At 36.6% G+C, this 22,667-nt stretch overlaps 1 protein-coding gene across 7 annotated transcripts in view; it reads right to left on the bottom strand.

Annotated features, from left to right (window-relative positions):
- MYO16 (myosin XVI) overlaps positions 1-22,667 on the bottom strand; it is a 773,187-nt gene that overhangs the window by 337,071 nt on the left and 413,449 nt on the right. For all 7 annotated transcript variants that reach the window (XM_054249238.2, XM_017970444.5, XM_078347436.1 and 4 more), the window contains exons 11-12: positions 22,267-22,377; positions 11,238-11,303 (exon numbers count right to left, since the gene is read on the bottom strand). In XM_054249238.2, coding sequence (XP_054105213.2) covers positions 11,238-11,303; positions 22,267-22,377 — 177 coding nt within the window. The remainder of the gene's footprint in view (positions 1-11,237; positions 11,304-22,266; positions 22,378-22,667) is intronic.

Raw genomic sequence — 22,667 nt, 5'->3', positions numbered from 1 at the left:
CAAAAAGAGAATTTATAAAACAATTCTTAGGACTCTGTAAAAGCAGAAAATACAGAAATAACTTAAATGTCTATAATAAAGATTAACAGACAAATATAACTGGTTGTGTGTCATTCCAATAAAATACTAGAGGGACTTTAGAATAAATTAGGTCTAAAATTTTCAAAATGGAAAATTTTTGAAAGCAAGAGGGCTGATGAACAACTTTTCTTAGTAAAAGAATATAGTTATTGTTATAAGTTAATTAAAATACAGAAAATAATGGTGTACCCACTTTTTGATTGTATCTATGTGTTCATTTTATATAAATACTGGATGGAAGGATAGTAACTGCAAGATAACCATGATCACTGCTTATTAAAAGAAGTAGGTTGAAGTGGCACTTACCATGTGTTTATAGAACAATATGCCATCTATCTAATCTAAGACACCATATAATTAAAACCTATGTCATTTTTTATACTACTCAGAAAATAAATGTAACAATTAAGTTAGGACACAGTGTTTTCTCACCACACCCTTAAAGCTGCATCCCAATCACAGAAGTACATGTGAAAAGAATACAGCACTTTCAACTTTAAATGTTTTTAAAAGAGATAGAAACCAATACGGGTGGTGGGGGCACAACTGTCTGCTGTATTCTGCTTCAATTTTTTCCTCTTTTAATTATTCCAGAAGTTAAATGAATACTAAGAATAATTAAATGATACTGATAAACACATTATAATTCACAAAACTAAGGAGTTTTAGTCCAGCTTCATTTTCCAGCAGATCCAATTTCTTTTCTTTTTGAAAACCTTTGCTAACACTATTTCACTTCTCCCCAAGTCCAACATAGACTTAGAATCTAATTTGACAAAATGTTTTTCAACTATCTATTTTGTACATGAGAATTTCATTAGATGTTCGAGAGAGCACCTAGATCATGTGTCAATCTTTGTGTACATGGAATTCATCTCACTTTCTTATTATGTTTCTCATTTGCATTTTTTTGAGACAGGGTCTTGCTCGGCCTCCCAGTCTGGAGTGCAGTGGCCCAATTATCGATCGCTGCAGACTCCATGTCCTGGGGTCAAGCAACCATCCTGCCACAGCTTCCCCAGTAGCTGGGACTCCAGGTGCATACCACCACTACGGCGGGCTAGGGTTTTTAAATTTTATTTATTTGGGCTTATATAGTCTCTTTATGCCAAGTTTTACTGGACAGTAGATGTGGGGATGAGCCTTGAGTGTCTAATGAAAGTTATTTCCTAATAAACTCATAACCTCTCTCAGCTCCCTTTTCTTGTAAATCTCTTTCCCATGCAGTGTTACAGCTCATGTTGTGGAACAGTCCATTGCTACCACCTGGCAACACGTTGCTTGATGCTGATTCTATGCTTTGTACATCATATAATTATGGAAGTAATCATGACAGTGTAATTCTATAAAACCTTGAGGATTTCTGCTTACACAGTCTCTGTTTTCTAAGTGACGCGCAAGCCATCTCACTTTTTTATTGATTACCATTCTCATTGCTAGTACTGCACATTCTGATTAGGTCCAGCAAATATCATCAGGACCAGCCACTTCCTTCTCCACTTGCCTTTTCTCTTCACTTCACTGTTTTCTTTCCTTATTTGTATCATTTGAAACGAGAGAATTCCTGGTCAGGGTATATTTTAAGGACTCCGTTTTAGCTCATAGGTGAGATGACAAGAGATCAGCCTTGCTAATCTTTCTTAGACTCTGATTCTAGTGAATAAGTTCCTTCTTGCTTTTTTATGGATAAAGTCCTTCCTTTTTTTTCACTGTGCATTATACTTCTCAATAAACCACCAGCAGATTGCAGAATCCTGCCATGTTCTGATTTCTAAAGCCACCAACACTTCCATAGCTTGTGAGAGAGCCATTATGCCACTGGCCCCCATCCGTGGCGAGCCTAGAAACTCTGTGGAACCTCCAATGGCTCCACATGGCTAGGGCTGCTGGTGTTGGTTGCACTATGCTATGAGCATCCCACTCTGCATGCTTGTGTAAACGTCCTATTTGTTGACTATATACCTATGTATAGGTGACATATTTTGATAAAGTATGTGTTTGCTTTTTAAAAAAGATCACATATAATAATAACAATGAAACTGTCTGCCTCTGGGTGCAGTACTCATGCTGCTGAGAGAAGCCTGCCAAGCATTTGCTCTAGAATTGCATGACCCGGGCTTCGATGCCAGATCTGCCACTCTTGGGAAGAAACGTTAGAAAATCTGCTTAATCTCAAGTCTCAGCTTATTCATCTGCAGAGTTGAAATAACAATTCTTGTGATGACTTGCCTACCTTTTGAGATGAAATGTGATAATACACGTAAAGCCGCTGAGGCGGTTCTGCTATGTAATAAGCACTAAACAACGGCAGCTGTTTTCATTTCCTAGAATTGCAAATGTTTGAGTTTTTGAACTTCTTGCTCAGATCAAATTGCATGGTCTATTTCTCTAAACAGTCCTATATATTTTTTAAACCCCATAATGTGGCTCTAGTCCTTTCTCCTGCTTAAAATACGCTCCCCTTCTGAGGGAGCGTATTTTGAACCACATTTCTTTTTTATGGTGTTGCTTTTTAAAAACCTGATAGGATTTATTTCCCTTCTAAGATCTTGACTTGCTCCTTAGGACTGCACACCCTCAAACAGCTATTTAATTGTTGTCCTCGGCTAGAAGTTAAGGCCACAACTCTTTCATTGTTATTTGTGTTTTGTTTCTAGAATGTATCATAGTGCTCAAGGATGAGGACACTCTAAATATCTAATGAAATGTATTTTTTTATTGAGTCAACAGATGGCTGTTGGCTGGATGATGCATTTTTGTTTCTGATGTTTAGGGTTGCTTTTTTGTAAAGTCCGTGCAGGAAGATCTGGCTTCTTTCTGTTTCCTCTTTCTCCCCTACGTCTAACATGTTTAAATGTAACAAACCTGCACCTTCTGCACATGTACCCCAGAGCCTAAAGTATAATTTTAAAAAAAGAAATTTACAAATTTCTTAGAAAACACAGAGTTCAAAACCTAAAAAAAAAATAAAATGAATATTACTTGTCATCAGCATAAATAGGCAGCACAATAATGGACCTGTCCTGGTTGGTTGTACTTCCTTTGGAACTGCGTGCTGACTCGCCCGCTTGGGACCCACGGTGCTTGTTAGCATCAGATCAGCACTGCTGTGGCAGCAGGCAACCTAACTCGGGGGACTGGCTACTGTCCTATGTAGACATCAGTCTCCAAATGAAGTTTGCCTCAAGCGTGTTCTACATCACGTCCGTGATTAGTAACGTGCTAGAAATAAAAATGAACATTATACAAAGGCTTAATATAACAGAGTTAATAATAAATAAAACTAAAATGCAGATGTCATATGTAAGTTTATTTTCAACATGAAATAGAGAAGTCATTCTCCTGGTCTTTGTCATCTTTACAGATGTAATTATATTTAATCCTTTGTTTTTTTCTCTTATAAAGTAATCGACATGGGAAGAAACCCAAATATTTGAACAAAATGTGTCATTTAAAACAACAGACACAATACAATGATAATAACTAGAAATAAAAAGAAATAAATTTTTGCTGTGTGGCCTGAGGACAACAAGATCGTTGTAATGAATACCTGATACGCGACTACTTGGCGTTATTCACTAGACACTAACATTGCTACAGGGAATAACCACTAATTCAACGTGAAATGGATGTCCTTGTATCAACCTAGTATCTTTAATTTTATGGGTTATCACCTGTAGGCGAGGAGAGCACCAGATATTTGAGTCTACGTAATGGATGTCAAGTCCAGAAAGACAAGACATTTTTACATTTTCTTATGACCTACAAAAGTAGGTGATTTTATGGTAAGCTTACATCAGTTCACCTTTTGCCTGATATATGTTTGGTATTTATTTTCCATTGTTATTGTATGACAGAGTTAGAAATGTTGAATATAAAGTTAGCATTGACTGTGATTGTTCTGGTAACAATCTCAATGTATTGTACCTTATTCTAACATTAATAAACAAATATGTCTCAATGTATTTCTTCTTTCCTCTATAAATGTGTATTCTGAAAAACTGAAAATACATTATTTAAAACCATTAAAAATACTACTGTCAACACTTTCAAAACAAACATACCAGAGGTTAACACTTTTTTCCCATCACAAGACACAATATAGTATGGCAAGTTGTGTCATACAATAAAAATTTACTATGTTAAATTTTGGCTAAGACATAAAACTTTACCTCTAGATCCATAGAAGTATTTAAATAAGAGTCTTTTTTTTTTTTTGAGACGGAGTTCCGCTCTTGTTACCCAGGCTGGAGTGCAATGACGCGATCTCGGCTCACCGCAACCTCCGCCTCCTGGGTTCAGGCAATTCTCCTGCCTCAGCCTCCTGAGTAGCTGGGATTACAGGCACGCACCACCGTGCCCAGCTAATTTTTTGTATTTTTAGTAGAGACGGGGTTTCACCATGTTGACCAGGATGGTCCCGATCTCTTGACCTCGTGATCCACCCGCCTCGGCCTCCCAAAGTGCTGGGATTACAGGCTTGAGCCACCGCGCCCCGCCCGAGTCTTTTTTTTTTTAAGTTTTCATTCCATGATTCAAAGCTGACTTTTGTCTCACTGTTAATTCTTGTTAATTCTACAATCAACTGTTACCATAAACATAAGCCAGGAATATTAATATATTAACAGTAAATTTAAACAGGGTGTGTTTTTCTCTCTCTCTTTCTCCTCCCACCCCTTTTGAAAAGATGAATACAGAATTAAAAAATAAAAGGCACGCAATGCCAAACTAAGGTAGATATTTGAGGGCAAATGATCTGGCACCAAGGCAATGGAAATGGATGTAGCCTACTTTACCCTGTAGCTGTAATGAAGCTGCCAGTATCAGTCAAATTCTCCTAACCATGAACAGTTGCAAAAACTAGATGAAATACAAATCAAGCATCTAATTGCAGGGGTAATAAAATCAACAGAGCAGCAATGACTTAGGGAGCCAAGGTCTTGAAGAAAATCGAGATGTGGGCAGAGCACAGTGGCTCACGCCTGTAATCCCAGTACTATGGGAGGCTCGGGCAGGTGGATCATGAGGTCAGGAGTTTGAGATCACCCTGGGCAACATGGTGAAACACCATCGCTACTAAAAATATAAAAATTAGCTGGGGGTAATGGCAGGTGCCTATAATCCCAGCTACTAAAGAGGCTGAGGTAGGAGAATCACTTGAACCCAGGAGGGGGAGATTGCAGTGAACCAAGATAGCACCAGCCTAGGCAACAAGAGTGAAACTCCATCTTAAAAAAAAAAAAAAAAGAAAAGAAAAGAAAAGAAAAAAGAAAAGAAAAAGAAAGAAAATCAGGATGTTCCAGGCTGCACTGGATCTTTTCCATCCGCTCCTCCCAGCACACATTGCCACCGTGCTGCCAGTCTCTCCACAGCATCACAGAAGTCAGCCTAAGTGTCTCAAGCTCAGCAGAGACTTGAACAGCCTCACACAATACTGGGGAGACACAAAGCCAAGTTCAGGGTTCAGAAACAGAGGAAAAGTAAACGAACATCAGCCTGACTTTTCACCTAAGACTCGTGAGGTGGTTTCCCTTTTCGAAGAGACCAAATAAAAAATAATAATAAGTTAAAATAAAAAATTAAACAAGACTTCACAGGGTCAAGGTGGTCTGTCTACAACTTATGTGCCAACTAGGAGGAAATGTCAAATCATCTTGGAAGGAAGATAACGTCTTCCTGGACCTTATTGTTTCTCTATATGGAAGTTTCAATATTCCATCAAAAATGCGCATCAATGTCAGTAAATATATCCTTATTTGTAAATGCAACACACATACACACACACACACACACACACACACAGAGTCACACAGTAGAAACAGAACCCAATATTAGAGTCACAATACGCAGAATTAAAAATAACACTGATTAAAATGTTCAAGAGAATAGGTGGCAAGATGAAGATGAATTTTGCCAGAAACCTGGGAACCCTAAGAGTATAAAAAGAAAACTTTAGCATTGAAAGAAATCACATAACAAACATCAACATTTTAAGGAATGATTTTATCAGCAGATTTAAAGCAACAAAAAGAGAATTTAAAATACACCAGCCAATTATCTAGGCTGTGGTCAAAGAGAAACAAAAGTAGAAAATAAGATTAATTCAGTTTGTATTTTTATAGACTTCTCACATATACATATATATACACACTTACAGGTAGATTTTCATAGAAAGAAATCACCAATGGAAACAGATAATACCTTAAACTAATTGATAATGAATTTATAACATATCAAACATGTAAAGTTACATTTAAAGCAAAATAAAAAAGGCTCAAATACTTATTTTAGAAAAGGCAGGAAATGAAGGCTATATCTATACAACATAAACAATAATCAAATTATACCCAAATAAACTAGAAAGAGGGAAATTTTAAAAAGTCAGAAAAGTCACAAATTACCAATACATGGAATAAAAAGGAGCCACTCAAAATTCTACAAAAATTAAAAAGATAAAGTGAACTATGAATTATTTCATGCCAAAAGCTTTTGAAGATCAAATGTAACATAATTCTTAAAAAGTACAGTCATTAAAAACTAACACAAAGAGAATTTGAACTGTTCTGTGTATGTCAAAGAAATTAACTGCAGTACTAAAACCCTCTCGGAAAGAAAACACTTTGGGAGGCTGTGGTGGGCAGATCACGAGGTCAAGAGACGGAGACCATCCATGGTGAAACCCAGTCTCTACTAATACAAAAATTAGCTGGGTGTGGTTGCATGTGCCTGTAGTTCCAGCTACTTGGGAGGCTGAGGTAGTAGAATTGCTTGAACCCAGGTGGCAGAGGTTGCTGTGAGCCAAGATTGAGTCACTGCACTCCAGCTTGGCGACAGAGCAAGACTTTGTCTCGAAAGAATGAAGGAAGGAAGGAAAGAGAGAGGGAGGCAGGGAGGGAAGAAAGAAGGGAAGAAGGGAAGGAGGGAAGGAGGGAAGGAAGGAGGGAAGGAGGGAAGGAAGGAAGGAAGGAGGGAAGGAAGGAAGGAAGGAAGGAAGGAGGGAGGGAGGGAGGGAGGGAGGGGGGAGGGAGGAAGGAAGGAAGGAAGGAAGGAAGGAAGGAAGGAAGGAAGGAAGGAAGGAAGGAAGGAAGGGAGGGAAGGAAAAAGAAAATACCAGGTCCTAATGGTGAAAAAAAGAATGAGAGAGAGAGAGAGAGAGAGAGAGAGAGAGAGAGAGGGAGAGAGAGAGAGAGAGAAAAGAAAAGAAAATAGAAATTACCAGGTCCTAATGGTTTCAGTTGTGAATTCTTCTAAACATTTAAGAGAGAAATAATATTAAATTTACAAACTTAGAGACTAGAAAACAGTATTCTCTTTATGAAACCAGCATAATTTTGCTATAGCAGATTTTTTTAAGCGAAAAAAGAATTGGAGGCTTATATTTGTCATGAGCAAGATGCCCTAGGCAAAATATTATTTTAAGACTCCAGTAATATAAAGAAAAGGATAAAACATCAAAAATGCAAGGTAAGTTAATATTTCAGAAGCAGGAAATATAATTCACAAGCAAAATACAGGAGAAAAATATTCCTATCAACAACTGGTAAGAAAAAAGACTTACATTTGATAAAATTCATTTTCTATAATAAAGCCTTCTTAAGATAAGAATAAAATGAACTTTCCTTCATCTGATAACTGGTATTTATGTAAAATTTATAGCCATTTTTATATTTAAGGTTTAATTACTAAAAGTTTCTCCTGAGATCAGATATATATGTATTTTTAAATGAAATTACGAATAGTATCTGACATTGTTCTTGTGATCCAATCCATTAACATAAGAAAAGACTAATAATAGGATTTTAAACAAATAAATAAAATTATTATTGTTTCAGGCAATAAGACTGTGTACACAGAGCATTTTTAAAACACACTAGGTAATTTGATAGCTAATAAATAAATTTTACAAACTTGCTGGATTTAAGGTAAAATTTTTTTATTGTGTTTTTATACATACAGGGAGCACACACCTTTGGAAAATAAAATTTTTAAATGATTATTTATAACAACACTTAAAAACATTTAATGAACACTATGCGAGATAGCTTCTAGAAGAGCACGCAGGATGAGACACTAAATTTCAAATTTTAAAGCTCTAAATAAATGAATATGGTTAAGAGACTCAGTACTACTAACATTTTTTTTATCTGTTTCTAAACTGAATTGTAAATGTAATGCAATCAAATTCAAAATCCCAGGAGGACTCCTCTCAGCCCCTAAAATTGACAAATGATTCTAAACCTTAAAGGACAGGGCCAGGAATTAATTGCTAGGGCAATTTTGAAGACCAAAGGTGGTTGACTTAGAGTACAAGGCATAAAAACATATTATGAAAGACCAATGAAACTCAGTGGAAATTCTATATCCATTCATATATAGTTACCAGATTTATGTAAAAGTGCCAGTATGACCTCCTGGAGATAGGACGGTCTCTCTTTTTTTTTTTTTTTTTTTTGAGACAGAGTCTTGCTCTGTTGCCAGGTGCCAGGCTGGAGTGCAGTGGCGTGATTTTGGCTCACTGCAACCTCCGCCTCCTGGGTTCAAGCAATTCTCCTGCCTCAGCCTCCCAGGTAGCTGGGACTACAGGCACCCGCCACCACACCCAGCTAATTGTTTTTGTATTTTTTGTATTTTTCAGTTTCACCATGTTGGCCAGGATGGTCTCCGTCTCTTGACCTCGTGATCCACCCGCCTTGGACTCCCAGAGTGCTGGGATTATAGGCATGAGCCACTGCACCCGGGCAAGGATGGTCTTTTTAAGAAACAATACTATGTCAAATCTATATGCATTTTTAAAAAATGAATCTTGACCCCTACTTCTTAGAAGATATTTTCAATAAGCATTGAGAATCCAGAATGCTTAAAGATCTTTCAAGTCAATAAAAAAGGTAGATGAATCAATTTTAAACTTTTTAATTTCAAAGCAGGATAAAATCCTGGAATAGATGCATCACAAAACATGATATAACTGTACAGTAATTCTGTGAAAATGTGGTTAATACCATTGTTTGTTAGAGAGACACAAATTAACCATAAAATTCCACTATATATACCCAGTAGAATGATAAATAGACAAATAAAATTGAGCAAAGAAGAGAGGCAACCCTTTCTGTATTAAATTGTAGATATACCTTAGTACAACCATTCAGAAAACTGTCGGTATTTATCAAAACTCAATGTATGTATACACTGTGATGTACCAATTCCATTCTTTCCAAGAAAAGACGTACATATGTTATCGAGAAAGCATTTGTGAGGCTGTTCACAGCAGTAGTATTCTTGCTTCAAAAGACAAAATCTCCATCAATAGTTAATTAGACAGCCATATATCCACAAAAGGAAATTTTATATAGCAATACAAAAGAAAATAACCTATTGCATTTATTGTATCACTACACACACAAACATGGGTGTATCTCCCTTCCATAATATTGAAAGGAAGCAGCTAGGTACAGAGATTTCACCCATAGGAAGTTCATCTATGCAAAGGGGAGGGCAATAGGAGTCAGAATTGTGCTGTCTTTTGGGGAGGTATGTCATGTCTCAGACAGGACATGAGAGACCTCTGTGACCCTACTAATGCTCTACTTTTTCTTCTGCACGATGGTCTTAAGAGGGTCGTCACTTTGTATACAGTAGTTGAACAGAACATTTAATATTTGCATGTTATGCAATGTTTGTATCATACTTCAACACACATATTCACATAAATATTAGGATTCAACAACAAAGTGAAAGATACAGAACTGAGCTTTTTCTCAAAACCATTTAATAACCATATGTGTGATTAATTTCAGTCCTTGGACACAACTCCTGAAATGATCATGGGTCTAGTCTCTCATGCTCACATAGACCCTTCAATTGCACACGGTGAGGGTGGCATAGGAGGCATATGAATGAGGGGAGTAGGAAGGTTTCAGCACAGCTTTAATGTAACCAAGGCACTGAATTCTAAATTAAATTTAACTTTACTTTATTCTATTTAGAGATGGGATCTCAATCTGTCTTCCAGGCTGGAGTGCAGTAATATAATCACAGCTCACTGGAGCGCAGTGATGTAATAGCAGCTCACTGCAGCCTCAACCTTCTGGGCCCAAGTGATCCTCCTGCCTCAGCCTCCTGAGTAGCTGGAGCCACAGGTACACACCGCCATGGCTGGTTACTTTTTTTTTTCTTTTTTTGTAGAGATGGGTGTCTCATTATGTTGCCCAAGCTCATCTAAAACTCCTGGCCTCAAGTGATTCACCAGCATTGGTCCCCCAAAGTGCGAGAATTACAGGCATGAACAACTGAGTCCAGCCAGAATTGACTTTTGATAAGATGAGTGAAGGGTGGGGTGGTGAGGGGATACGCTCTTGTTCTCATGAACTATTTCTGTGAAAATACATATTTGATTTCCTAGAACTTGGAAGCATTTCTCTCTCTCTCCTTTCTCTCTCTCTCTCTCTCTCTCTCTCTCTCTCTCTCCTCCTCCTCCTCCTCCTCCTCCCTGCCCCCCAACATCTATGAATGACCCACGGGTTCAGAAACATATACTCGCCACCTGCCTCCTGGTTTCTGGCTCCTGTTCTCTATTAGTGGGACTAGCCTTGCAATTACACATACAAAAAACTCCTATGATATAGTATTTTTGACTCACTTCTACTCAAAGATCATACTGAATTTTTAATTGAATGGAATAATTTTCTACAAGCAATTTCTATTTTAATTTTTAGGGCCTCATAATTAAACCTGGCAAGTCATTTGGAAAAATGTGAACATGAACTATTTCCCTTTCTTATTCCCATTGCTGTAACATCATCGACCTCTTCAGAAACAAGTCACATGTTCAAATAACGGCTCTAAGCCAAGTTATCTCGAGTTAGTCAGGAATGTATGGGAAATATATTCATATAGTATTTAACTTTAGAAGTCTGTCTAATGGGTATAGTCATAAACAAATTACGCATTTTAAGTGCAAAGAAACCTTTTGATAAAATAACTGATTTTCAACGTTGCCTCAAAATGAATTAAAGTCACTACTATGCAATCATTCAATTCAGAATTTAAAAATTTTTTTTAGAAGTTTGCCTTAATTTTTTTAGTTATTTGATACAAATATGTATGTCTAGAGAGTATTACTATACATTATTCAATGATATTTAAAATTTTGTACTCACCACAGAAGAATAAATTGGAAGCTCCTTGTATGGGTTAACAAGCAAAAGGATGTCCCCAATGAATGTCTGTGAAAAAAGGGAGGCCAACAGTTCACGACTCAGATAAATAGCATCTTTAAAAAATAAAAATTATATAATTAAAAAATCAGTGTATCAAATGTAAAAAAATGAGAAAAAATCTATTTTAATATTTTGTAATTTTTAAATATTTTGTAATTTCTTTTAAAGTTTGGAATTTAAAATATTAAATGAATTAAATAATTCAAATTAAATAAAACAGGTTTATTTCACTGAACATATAAGAAATGATACAGTTAAATCCTGGCAAGTTGAGGCTGCAGTAAGCTGATGTCTCATCAATGAATTCCAGCCGGGGTGAAAGAGTGAGATCCTGTCTCAAGAATGCAAAAACAAAAACAAAAAAACCATCAAACAAAAATCATGTTGTAGCCCATAAAAATATGCAATTAAAAAAAAGCTTATTTTTAATTAAAAAGATATTGAAGTCACTAGTAGATACCTAAAAAATCGGCAAACATTAGGAAATCTTTCAATTTATCTGCAAATAACTCATGAGTTAAAAAGGAATTAAAAGGCAAATAAGAATATTTCTATTATAACATATCATAACTTGTGTGATGCAACTAAAGGTCTACTTCAGATAAAAATTTTAATCTAGAATACAAGTTAGGAAAGAAAAAAAGGAGTCATAATTAACGATTTAAGTATCAACTTCAAGGAGTTTTAAAAAGTATGTCAATTATAAAGAAATAAACGAGTAAAATAAATAAAATAATCAAAAGTAAAGCATAAATCAATGAAATAGGGAGAAAAAAGTCAAAAGGTGATCCTTTGAAAAAATTACAATTTACCCCAGCACAATTGATTCAGAAAACAAGAGGAAATGCACAAACTACCAATAGCAATCAATAATATAATATCACTACAGACCCTACAGACATAAAAACAGGTGAAGATGGTATTAGGAACCATATTGTGGCCACTAAGTTTGGAAATTTAGGTCAAGTAGACAACGATCCTAGGAAAATACATCATACCAAAACTAACACAATAAGAGACAGAAATTCTGGTTAGTTATTTCCCTATAAAGTAAGCTGAATCTATGTCTAAAATATTTTTCCACAAAGAAAACAGACATCACTGGTAAATTTTTCCCAACATTAATATACAAAATAAACAAATATTCTTCAAATTATTTCAGAAAATAACAGAAAAGAAACACTTCCCATTTTAAGAACATCACATAAAATTGACATTAGAATCTAATAGAAATATTGTGATAAAGGAAAATAACAGACTGAACTCTCTTATTAAAATACATGTAAAAATCCTAAGCAAAATATTAAAAAATTAAACCCAGCAATTTTGTAAAAATGATAATACATTTCAGCCAAGTAGCTTTATTCTAGAAATGCAAGTTCGATTTCATATTTGAAAATCAACTCTTGTAACTAATAATACTAAAAGAAATGCCTTAAAAAGACACATAATCATCTCTGTAAATGGAGATAAAGCATTTAACAATATCCATTGCTTATTATTGATTAAAAAATAACTTTGAAAACCATGAATATAATGAGACTTCCTTAATCTAATGGAAAGTAATGATACCTATGGCATAGCTACTGAAAAGAACTTTCTTAATGTTGAAACACTCAAAGCTTTTTTTCTGGGATTGGCAATATACAGGGCACCTATTATTGCCACTTCCAGTCTTTGTAGTGAAGTTCTATCTCATGAAATAATGTAAGAAAAAAAGAAATCAAATTAATCATTTGCAGACTATATGACATTGACGGTGAAAACCAATGGAATGTTTATATAAATTGACACTGACATATAACTTTAGCAAGTTTCATGGATAAAAAACAAATATAAAAATATCAAAATTGTATTCTCTATATATTACCCATGAACAATTAGAAAATAAATTTTTCTTCTGGTTTTCCATTAAACAAACAAACAGGCAAACATTTATTATGTCCTCAAAACATGAAGAATGTTGAGAAACAAATTTAATACATATGGGAAAGACTTCTACACTAAAAAGTAAAAATTGCTCCAGAGAAATGAAAGACGGCCAAAGAAGGGCTATAACATTCTGTCAAATGGAAAATCGAATATTGTAAAAATCTCAATTATTTCCACTTAATCTACGTATCTGATGCCATACCAATAAAAATCCAATTGAAATTGTTAAATTGACTTTAAAGTATACCTGAATCAAAAGTCATGATTAGCTAATACATGTTTAAGAACAAACTTAGGGGACTATTTGTCAGGACTGACTATATAGCTGTAATAATTAAGATATTTTGGAATTGGTTTATGAACACATGGACCAATACAAAAGAAGACAGATCCTAGAACATGAACCCACCCCCTGTGGTCACCTGTTTAGGACAAAGATGCTGTGGCCAGGCAGTGGGGAGACCCATGTGGGAAAAATGTTCATCTGGATCCTCCTTTTACCATTGTGAAATCATTTCCACATGGGTAATATAATCTGCCTTGGGTTTGGGCCATAATCCCAAAAAATGCCATCCTAAACAACATAATCCTGGACACTGAAATCCCAGAAGAGTGAAATACCTAAAGTCCAAATTCTACAAGTGAAAATCATGATGCAATTCTTCTGCATACAATGAAAAACACAATAATCCCTTTCTCAGAATTCAGATTTCAGATTTCAGGATTTTAACAATCAGAATTTTATTCTTTCAGGATTGTGATGTGCAGGATTACAGATATTTGTGATTTTAGACTTTGGGGATTTTGATTTTTGGGGATTTCGATCTTTTGAGATTTCAACATTCTGAATTATTGCATTGGGAATGTGTCTTTAAGAATTATGATCAGCTCCAAAATACTTTAAATGTAAATGCTAAAATAATCAACCTTTATAAAGAAAATGTAGGAAAATATGTTCTTAACCAAGGCCAAGTTTTCTTAAACAGGCCACAAAAAATATGAACCATAAATAATCTGAAAAACTGTACACTTTTCTTCATTTAAATACACTATTTGAAGAGTACAATATGAGCCATAAACTGGAAGAAAATGCTCTCAACATGTATGTCTCTCAACAAAAAGAATATCTTGAATATGTAAAAACTCCTATATATCAAGAAGAAAAAGAAAGAAAACTCATTTTTAATGGCCCTAGAGAAATATTTTTGTGGGCCAAAAAAAAAAAGGTGTAAAACTGTCTACACTATTCATAATTACCAAAAAAAGTGGAAATAACTCAAAGGTTCCTCAACTGTAGAGTGGATAAATTAGTAGTTTACTGTACATTAACAAAATTAGTTGCTCTTATAAGCAATAGTATAGCTGAAATTATTAGAAACATAATGAAAGGAATACTACAAAAGAGATTGCATTTATGTAAAGTTAAAAGACACAGACAAAACCAATCTATGGTAAAGGTCAGAATATTTTGTCATGACTAAGTGTGGATTGGGGAAGGACCTTCTCTTCTATTTCATTTTGAAGCTGCAGGTTACATGGATGTGTTCATGAAATAAAAGTTCATTAAGCCCCACACTAATGAGTTGTGCATTATTCTGTTTTGTGTTGATATTCAATAAAATATTTATCTAAAAGAAGGATTGCTCAGTTTTCTACACCCAAGTAAATAAGAAATAAAAGTGAAACAATACATCTGAAGAGGATCTTACTACTGTAGTATCTGAAAACTACTGTTACATTCCAGAGGAGAAAAACGGAGCTAGAAAGCAGATCATGAGTGAATTTAGAAATGTGTTGATTAAAGAAGATAAGACATTTATAAAGCAAAAAATTAACACCTCTAAAATTGCATTTTTCTATTGAGGTAATATAATTTTTAAATTGGGGGTCTGATTTTTGAAGGTATTTGAGACTGTCTTTGAAAACCCATTTTGAGACAAACAAAAGTGATTTATAATAATGTGAATTAATGTTACTGTAAAGTCATAGAGTATAATTTTGTACAAATCTTCAAAAGGAAGGAGGCTATTTTAATGAAATGGAGCATTTTAAAGGTACTGCAGATAAATAATTTCATAAATTGGAAAAATAATGAGAATTCCTTCAACTCATTTTTCTAATATATTAAGGTTCTTTTCCCCCACAGCATACTTGCTAAGAACTCAAAAGGGTCTTTTAGATGGAGTGGAATGATCTGGAACTACATAGCAGGTATTGCATAGCATAACACAGTATGTCATAGATGAAGCTCTGGATAAGCAGGCAGGGGGTACTATTAGCTTGAGGAAAATGTATGCATTTATGTAACTTCAGATATCCTTGAAATGAGAGAAATCTCAATCTCTGACACCAGCTTGTCAACATTAGCCTCTTGAAATGCTCTTAAACACAGGACCTAACAGTTTGTATGTTTTCTTTTCTCCACAACCTTGGCCAAAATATATTTTTTTTGACTTTTTTTTTTTTTTTTTGAGATAGAGTGACCCTCTGTCACCCAGGTTTGGAGTACAGTAGCGCAATCTCAGCTCACTGCAACCTCTGACTCCCTGATTCAAGTGATTCTCCTGCCTCAGCCTCCTGAGTAACTGGGATTACAGGAATGCGCTGCCATGCCCACCTAATTTTTTTATTTTAATAGAGATGGAGTTTCACCATGTTGGCCAGGATGGTCTAGATCTCTAGACCTCATGATCCACCTGCCTCGGCCTCCCAAAGTGCTGGGATTATATGTGTGAGCCACCGTGCCCGGCCTGTTTTTATACTTTTTAATAATAGCCACTTAGACCGTATCTCACTGTGGTTTTGATTTGTATTTCTCTAATGATCAGTGATGTTTAGGTTTTTTTAATATGTTTATTGGCTGCATGTATGTCTTCTTTTGAGAAATGTCTGTTCATGTCCTTTGTCACTTTTTTTTTTTTTTTTGATATGGAGTCTCCCTCTGTCACCCAGGCTAGAGTGCAGGACATGATCTTAGTTCACTGCAACCTCCAACTCCTGGGTTCAAGTGATTTTCCTGCCTCAACCTCCCCAGTAGCTGGCATTATAGATGCCCACCATGACATCCTGCTAATTTTTGTATTTTTAGTAGAGAGAGGGTTTCACCATGTTGGTCAGTCTGGTCTCGAACTCCTGACCTCAAGTGATCCACCCTCCTTAGCCTCCCAAAGTGCTGGGATTATAGGCATGAGCCTCCACACCCAGGCTTGCCCATTTTTTAGTGGTGTTGCTTTGTCTTGTAAATTCAAGTTCCTTATAGATGCTGAATATTAGACGTTTATCAGATACATAGTTTACAATTATTTTCTCCTATTCTGTAGGTTGTCGGTTTACTCTGCAGACAGTTATTTTGCTGTGCAGAAGTTCTTAAGGTTAATTAGATCCCACTTCAAATTTTGTTTTTGTTATGATTACTTTTGATATCTTTGTCATAAAATCTTTGGCGATTACTCTGTTCAGGATGGTACTGCCGAGGTTGTCTTCCAGGGTTTTTACAGTTTTGGGTTTTACATTGATGTCTTCAATCCATCTTGAGTTGATTTTGGTGTACGGGGTAAGGGAGGGGTCTAGCTTCACTCTTCTGCATATGGTTAGCCAGTTATCCCAGCACCGTTTATTGAAGAGGGAGTCTTTTCCCCATTGCTTGTTTTTGTCAGCTTTGTCCAAGAACAGATGGTCATAATGTGCAGCGCTTATACGCTGTGGGCGGGAGTGTAAATTAGTTCAACCATTGTGGAAAGCAGTATGGTGATACCTCGAAGAGCTAAAAGCAGAGCTACTATTCAACCCAGCAAGCCCATTTCTGGGTATACACCCAGAGAAATATGGATCATTCTACCATAAAGATACATGCACATGACTGTTCATTGCAACACTATTCACAATAGAAAGACACAGAATCAAGCTAAATGCCCATAAATGACGGATTGGATAAAGAAAGAAAGGTACATATGCATCGTGGGGTACAATGCAGCCACAAAAAATGACAAAATCATCTCTGTTTTGGAAACACGGATGGAGCTGGGGGCTATCATCCGTAGCAAACTAACACAGAAGCAAAACACCAAAGTCATGTTCTCACTTATAAGTGGGAGCTATAATGGTAAGAACTTATGAACGCAAAGAAGGAAACAATAGTCACTGGGGTCAGGAGGCTGGAATGGGGGGAGGAGCAGAAAATATAACTATTGGGTACTGAGCTTAATATCTGGGCTATGAAATAATCTGTACAACAAACCCCCATGACACATGTTTACTTATGAAACAAATCTTTACAACCCAAACCGAAAATAAAAGTTAAAAAAAAGAGGCTCTGCTACATCAACCTGGGTCACCCCAAGCGGCATGTTAAGTGGCTGAAATGAGCCAGGCTGTGTACCAGGAGCTTCCAAGCAATGTTTCATTGCTCTGCTTTGCTTGGTGCCAATTACAATATATTTGTTTTAGAATTCTCTTGGCTAACCAGATGTTACAGGAGGTCTTGTGTTTATTTTGTGGCTTTTTAAAAAATGAGTCTCAAGTCCCACTAATGCCCTTGTAAAATTAATACTTCCAGCAAAGTTCTTTGCTGTCCATAAGGGAATTTGACTGAATATTCTCTTATCTCTGGTACTGTTGGCAGTAAGTATTTAGAGAATGCAATGCTTGTATTCTGTGCATTTCCTGGTAAGCATGTGTCTCATCACCTGCAGTTCATTTTCTGTTTGAAGGTTTGAGAACTTCCTAATACTACAGCCTGTGGAAACTCCCTAATCTAACATCCAAATAGAAGGTTATACACTTAGAAAAAAGCAATTTACAATCTGTTTGAAAGATCACATTATAAAACAAATCAGACTATAGCAAAAAGAGATGAAAATCCTGGTCGAATGATTAAGTCAGCTAAAATATTTTATCTTTGTTCTGAAAAAAGTCATCGCTCAACCTTCAGTTGTTTGCTATGGATAAATAAATATTAACGTCTTTCTCTTGTCTAAAAATGAGAATTTGGTGGAAGAAGTCTACTCACTTATTCAATATTTATTGGGAACCTATTATGGGTCATATATAGCAGTGAATGAAACAAGAATTCTTTCCCTTATAGAGCTTGCATTCTAGTGAGTATGGGCATGAAAGAGAGAGAGAGAGAGAGAGAGAGAGAGAGAGAGAGAGTAGAATCAGCACATGGTATTTATAAGAATCTAAATAAGAAAAATATACAGTATGTTAGAGAGTGGTAAGTTTGTGGAGGAAACATATCAAGGCAAAAAAATAGGAAGTGCATTTTGTGGTGTAAAACAGACCAGACAGGCTGGGTGAGGTGGCTCACGCCTGTAATCCCAGCACTTTGGGAAACGGAAGCGGGTGGATCACAAGGTCAAGAGATCGAGACCATCCTGGTCAACATGGTGAAACCCCATGTCTACTAAAAATACAAAAAATTAGCTGGGCATGGTGGCGTGTGCCTGTAATCCCAGCTACTCAGGAGACTGAGGCAGGAGAATTGCCTGAACCCAGGAGGCGGAGGTTGCAGTGAGCCGAGATCGCGCCATTGCACTCCAGCCTGGGTAACAAGAGCGGAACTCTGTCTCACAAAAGAAATAATAGACTAGGCAGCTGGCCTCCAGAAGCGATGACACTGCTGTGAAGACCTGAGCGGAGGGAGGAACAGGCAAACGGTGGTCAAACTACTCAGGCAAAGGCCTGCACAGAGTGCTGGCCACACTCCAGCAATGTGGCCAGCACAGAGGCACCCAGGAGAGGGTGCCAGCATGTGACGTCAGAAATGCCAAAGGCAAGAGGAAAGAGTGGAGGCTTTATGAGCCTTTCCTGAGACTCTGGCTTTAGTTAGTGAACCGGACATCCTTTTAGCAGAGATGTGTCATAATGCAACGTACATTCTAACAATGTTACTCTGGCTTCTCTGCTGCGAATAGACAGAAGAGAGATCAAGAGAAGCCCAGACACTTATTTGCAGTACAAAATGCAAGTGCAAAACGCAATCACTGTAATAAGATATGTGTCTGGAGGCAGCAGTGGGGGTGATCTTCTGGGTGTAACTTGAAGGTAGGGCTGGTGACATTTGCCTGGAAATCAGGTGTGGAGTGTGGAAGGAAAACAAGTACCAACAGTCTTACCAAGTGCATTGGCCCGACAAGCGACAAGCGTGGGGCTGCCGTGAGCCGGGGTGGACAGGCCATGAGAAGTGCAGGATGGAAGAGCTCAGATGACCAAATTCGGATTTTGAGATTTCTACTAACCTGGTGCTTTCCTATTTGTAGGGAAGGATCACTTGCTTTCAGTCCCAATTAATTATGAACTGATACCTTTGTAAAACATAATATAATGAACTACTAGAAAGATGTGATTAAAAGTCATTTGAAGTGCAAGCTCTGATTTTTATTAGCTCCAACAGATAGGAATTAAGCCAACGGACTGCTGGAAGAGCTTCTATAAAAACACTTATTTTCATTACGCACTATTAATAAAAAATTCATATCTCTACTAGTCCACAGACAATGTATTGGGAAGCACGCATTACTGTTTAATCCATAATGTGTCAATTGCTTGTCTACTGTTAGATGTGTTTTCAGATACCATAATGTATAGCATTCCTATCACACAATTGATCCTAATCAATTGAGCTTTTCTGGACTTTAGGAATTGAGCAGAGGAAACCCATGCCTCACACAGTGGCAAATTTATGTTATACGAATGTTAGCAAAACAGAGAGCAGTGTTCGTAGCTCAGACTATCAAGAAAGAGAGAGAAACTGAGTATAAAAATATTATTTAAGAAGATAGTCCACTGTATGGAGAAGCTAAAGGCAGGAGTTTGATAAAAACATAGGAAGTATCTGCGGTTTAAGAGTGAAAAGGCAGAAAAACTTACATACCTAATTCCATTTTGTTAAGTGGCTTTTCATGTTCTTGCATGTGGGTTAGGATCATCTTAAACCACTGAGATAATAATGCAAAAACAGCCGTCATGTACTCTTCAGAACTAACTCTGGGATTACAGGAAAAGTGTGTAAACGACTATGTTTTGTTAAATATTTCTAGGAGAGTTGTAGCCCGACAAGGACAAAGTTCCTGATTCCTCAGACCCTCCCTGGTCCCTAGAGGTCTATAGGCCTTATTCACCTTTTGATACCAACACCCTCCTCTTCTGCAAATGTCCCTCCCATAAACACCATCTGGGCGGCCTGAAAAATTGGAGAAGTTTCATTAGAACACAAGTTCACCATCTTCTCAGTTTTGCTGGCTTTCCAAGTAAACCTACTGTTCCTCCCATCAACCTCATCTCCGGTGTTTGGCTTTTGAGCAGTCCCGGAACCCAACGTTAACACACCACCCATAAGTCACAGAATAACAAACTGTGATAAATTCTCTAAAAAAACATAGTCCATGATGGTGTAATCTGGAAGCTCTGGAAAGGCTGACTTAAAAAATGGAGACTATTTGAGTGGGAGTTTATAAAGCTAAGTATTTTAGGCAGTAGAAAGAGGACTTCATGGGAAACAAACAAACAAAAAAAAACAGTCTATGGAAAGTCCTTGATGCAGAAAGGCAGACAATAATCAAGTAATTTAGACATCAGTGGAAAAGAGTCCTCAGTGACTGTTTGGAGCAGATCACGAGGATTCCAGACTCTGGAATAAGGGCTGTGGTGTTTGTCCCATGAAAAGTGGTGGGCTTAGGAAGATTTAAGACTAGGAGTTTTGAGATTACATTTGTGCTTTATAAAAATTACTCTAGTTCATTGTGAGACTGAATTGAACAGAAATGATGAAGTGTCCTCTAGAAGGTTAGGAGGCTGTTAGAGAAGGGAAGGCAATGACTTTGATGAGGGTGCTTACCACGGGGGTGGAAAGAAGCAGATTAAATGCATATGTAGATGAAATGTCACTTTAAAGGCACAAAGGGTTAAAGAAAGACAAAATAATTCAGGCAGTTCCAGCTTTCTATAATTAAGAGTAAAAAAAAAATCACTGCAATACTGGGAAAAAGATGAGAAAATGGAATAAAAATACACACTTTACAAAAGTAACAGGGTGGTAACAGAGACCAAAGTAATCAGGTCTCACCACTTTATGCCAATGAAATGATTTCATTAATTTTGACAGAAGTATTTAATTTTAAGTGTATTTACAGTGGCATACAATTTATTTAAGCATGAAGATGCTTCATTGCATTTTCATTGGCTAATCAGTATTTGACAATTTATTACTTGTAAGGAAATCTCAGATTTCACATTTACATGAAAATTACTTAATCAGTTTCTCATTAGACCAGAAAAAAAAAGTGTTATCGAAAAGGAATACTGGGTATATGCATAATCAGATTTCTCTATAGACATTCTGATTGAATTGCTCTGTGCTCTGCATAGAATTTAACAAAATCAGAGAATGAAAGAGAAAAAGAAGAAGAAAAAGAGATGGCTTTTGATATTACAAGGTGTCTAAATTGTTATCAGTGTTGGGAAAGTAACACTCAAATGAGGATAGAACCACAGTAAATAAACTCTCCATGCTGTTTACCATTTGAGCAACATTTTTGTATTCTACTATCAGGAATCTGTGAATAAATTATTTACTTTACAAAGACATTTCTTGGAAATTCTGAGCCACAACAGTTTCTCTTCTCATGCAAATAGAGAGGCCGGCTCACATCCATAGTCAATGCAGGCTCTTTCACTTCCTGTTCCTGATCTAGGAGGTTCAAGAAAAGTATAAGAAAAGACAGCATTTTTATAAGTCATGTGCAGATCCTGCTGGTTCTAGCAAGATCTTCCGATGACAACAGGAAGTTTAGTAGCAGTACTAGTGTCTGTCCTCGGGGTATTAGTTTATATGGAACTCCAAAATGTGGAACTGTGCTGAATTTGCGTTATAACTGAGCCAGAACGAAACTGAACTCACCTTAAGAAATTCAACTTAGCCATCACCACAACCAGAAGCTCCAATGAGCCCTTTACTTGCAACATTTGAAGCACTGAAGGGTGATAAAAATATGCAGCAAGACAAAAGCAGTGCAAAGGTAATTTCCAGGGCACTCACATAGATCTGATTGTTCCCAAAGCGCTTCTGAATCTCATAGAGTAGGCTGCCGTCATTGAGTTCGCTGAGTGTTGCCAGGTCATCATTTGGGGCTGGGGGCATTAGCTTGACCTGGGGAAGAACAGGAAGTATGATCAATTCTAACTGCTTTCCAATCAACTTTCTTCACAACTGGATGTTCCACTTTTAATTACCTGTCAAAAGTTTAAAGACAGCCTGAGTTAAGAACTGTAGTTAAAAGATGAAATGGTTCAATGAAAAAGAAAAATAAAACATCTGAAGTCACAGAGCAATGTATTCAGATGAGAATTTCTGTTCTACCCTCCCTGGTGTGCAGAGGCACACACCCCATTTGCTACCTTGTCACTGAGGCATTAGGTATGCCAAGATCATGTCAGCGT

The sequence above is a fragment of the Callithrix jacchus genome, chromosome 1, assembly GCF_049354715.1.
Source record: "Callithrix jacchus isolate 240 chromosome 1, calJac240_pri, whole genome shotgun sequence".
NCBI lineage: Eukaryota > Metazoa > Chordata > Mammalia > Primates > Cebidae > Callithrix > Callithrix jacchus.
Note: the sequence above shows the minus strand (reverse complement) of the source record. Positions and strands in the feature narration are given on the sequence as shown.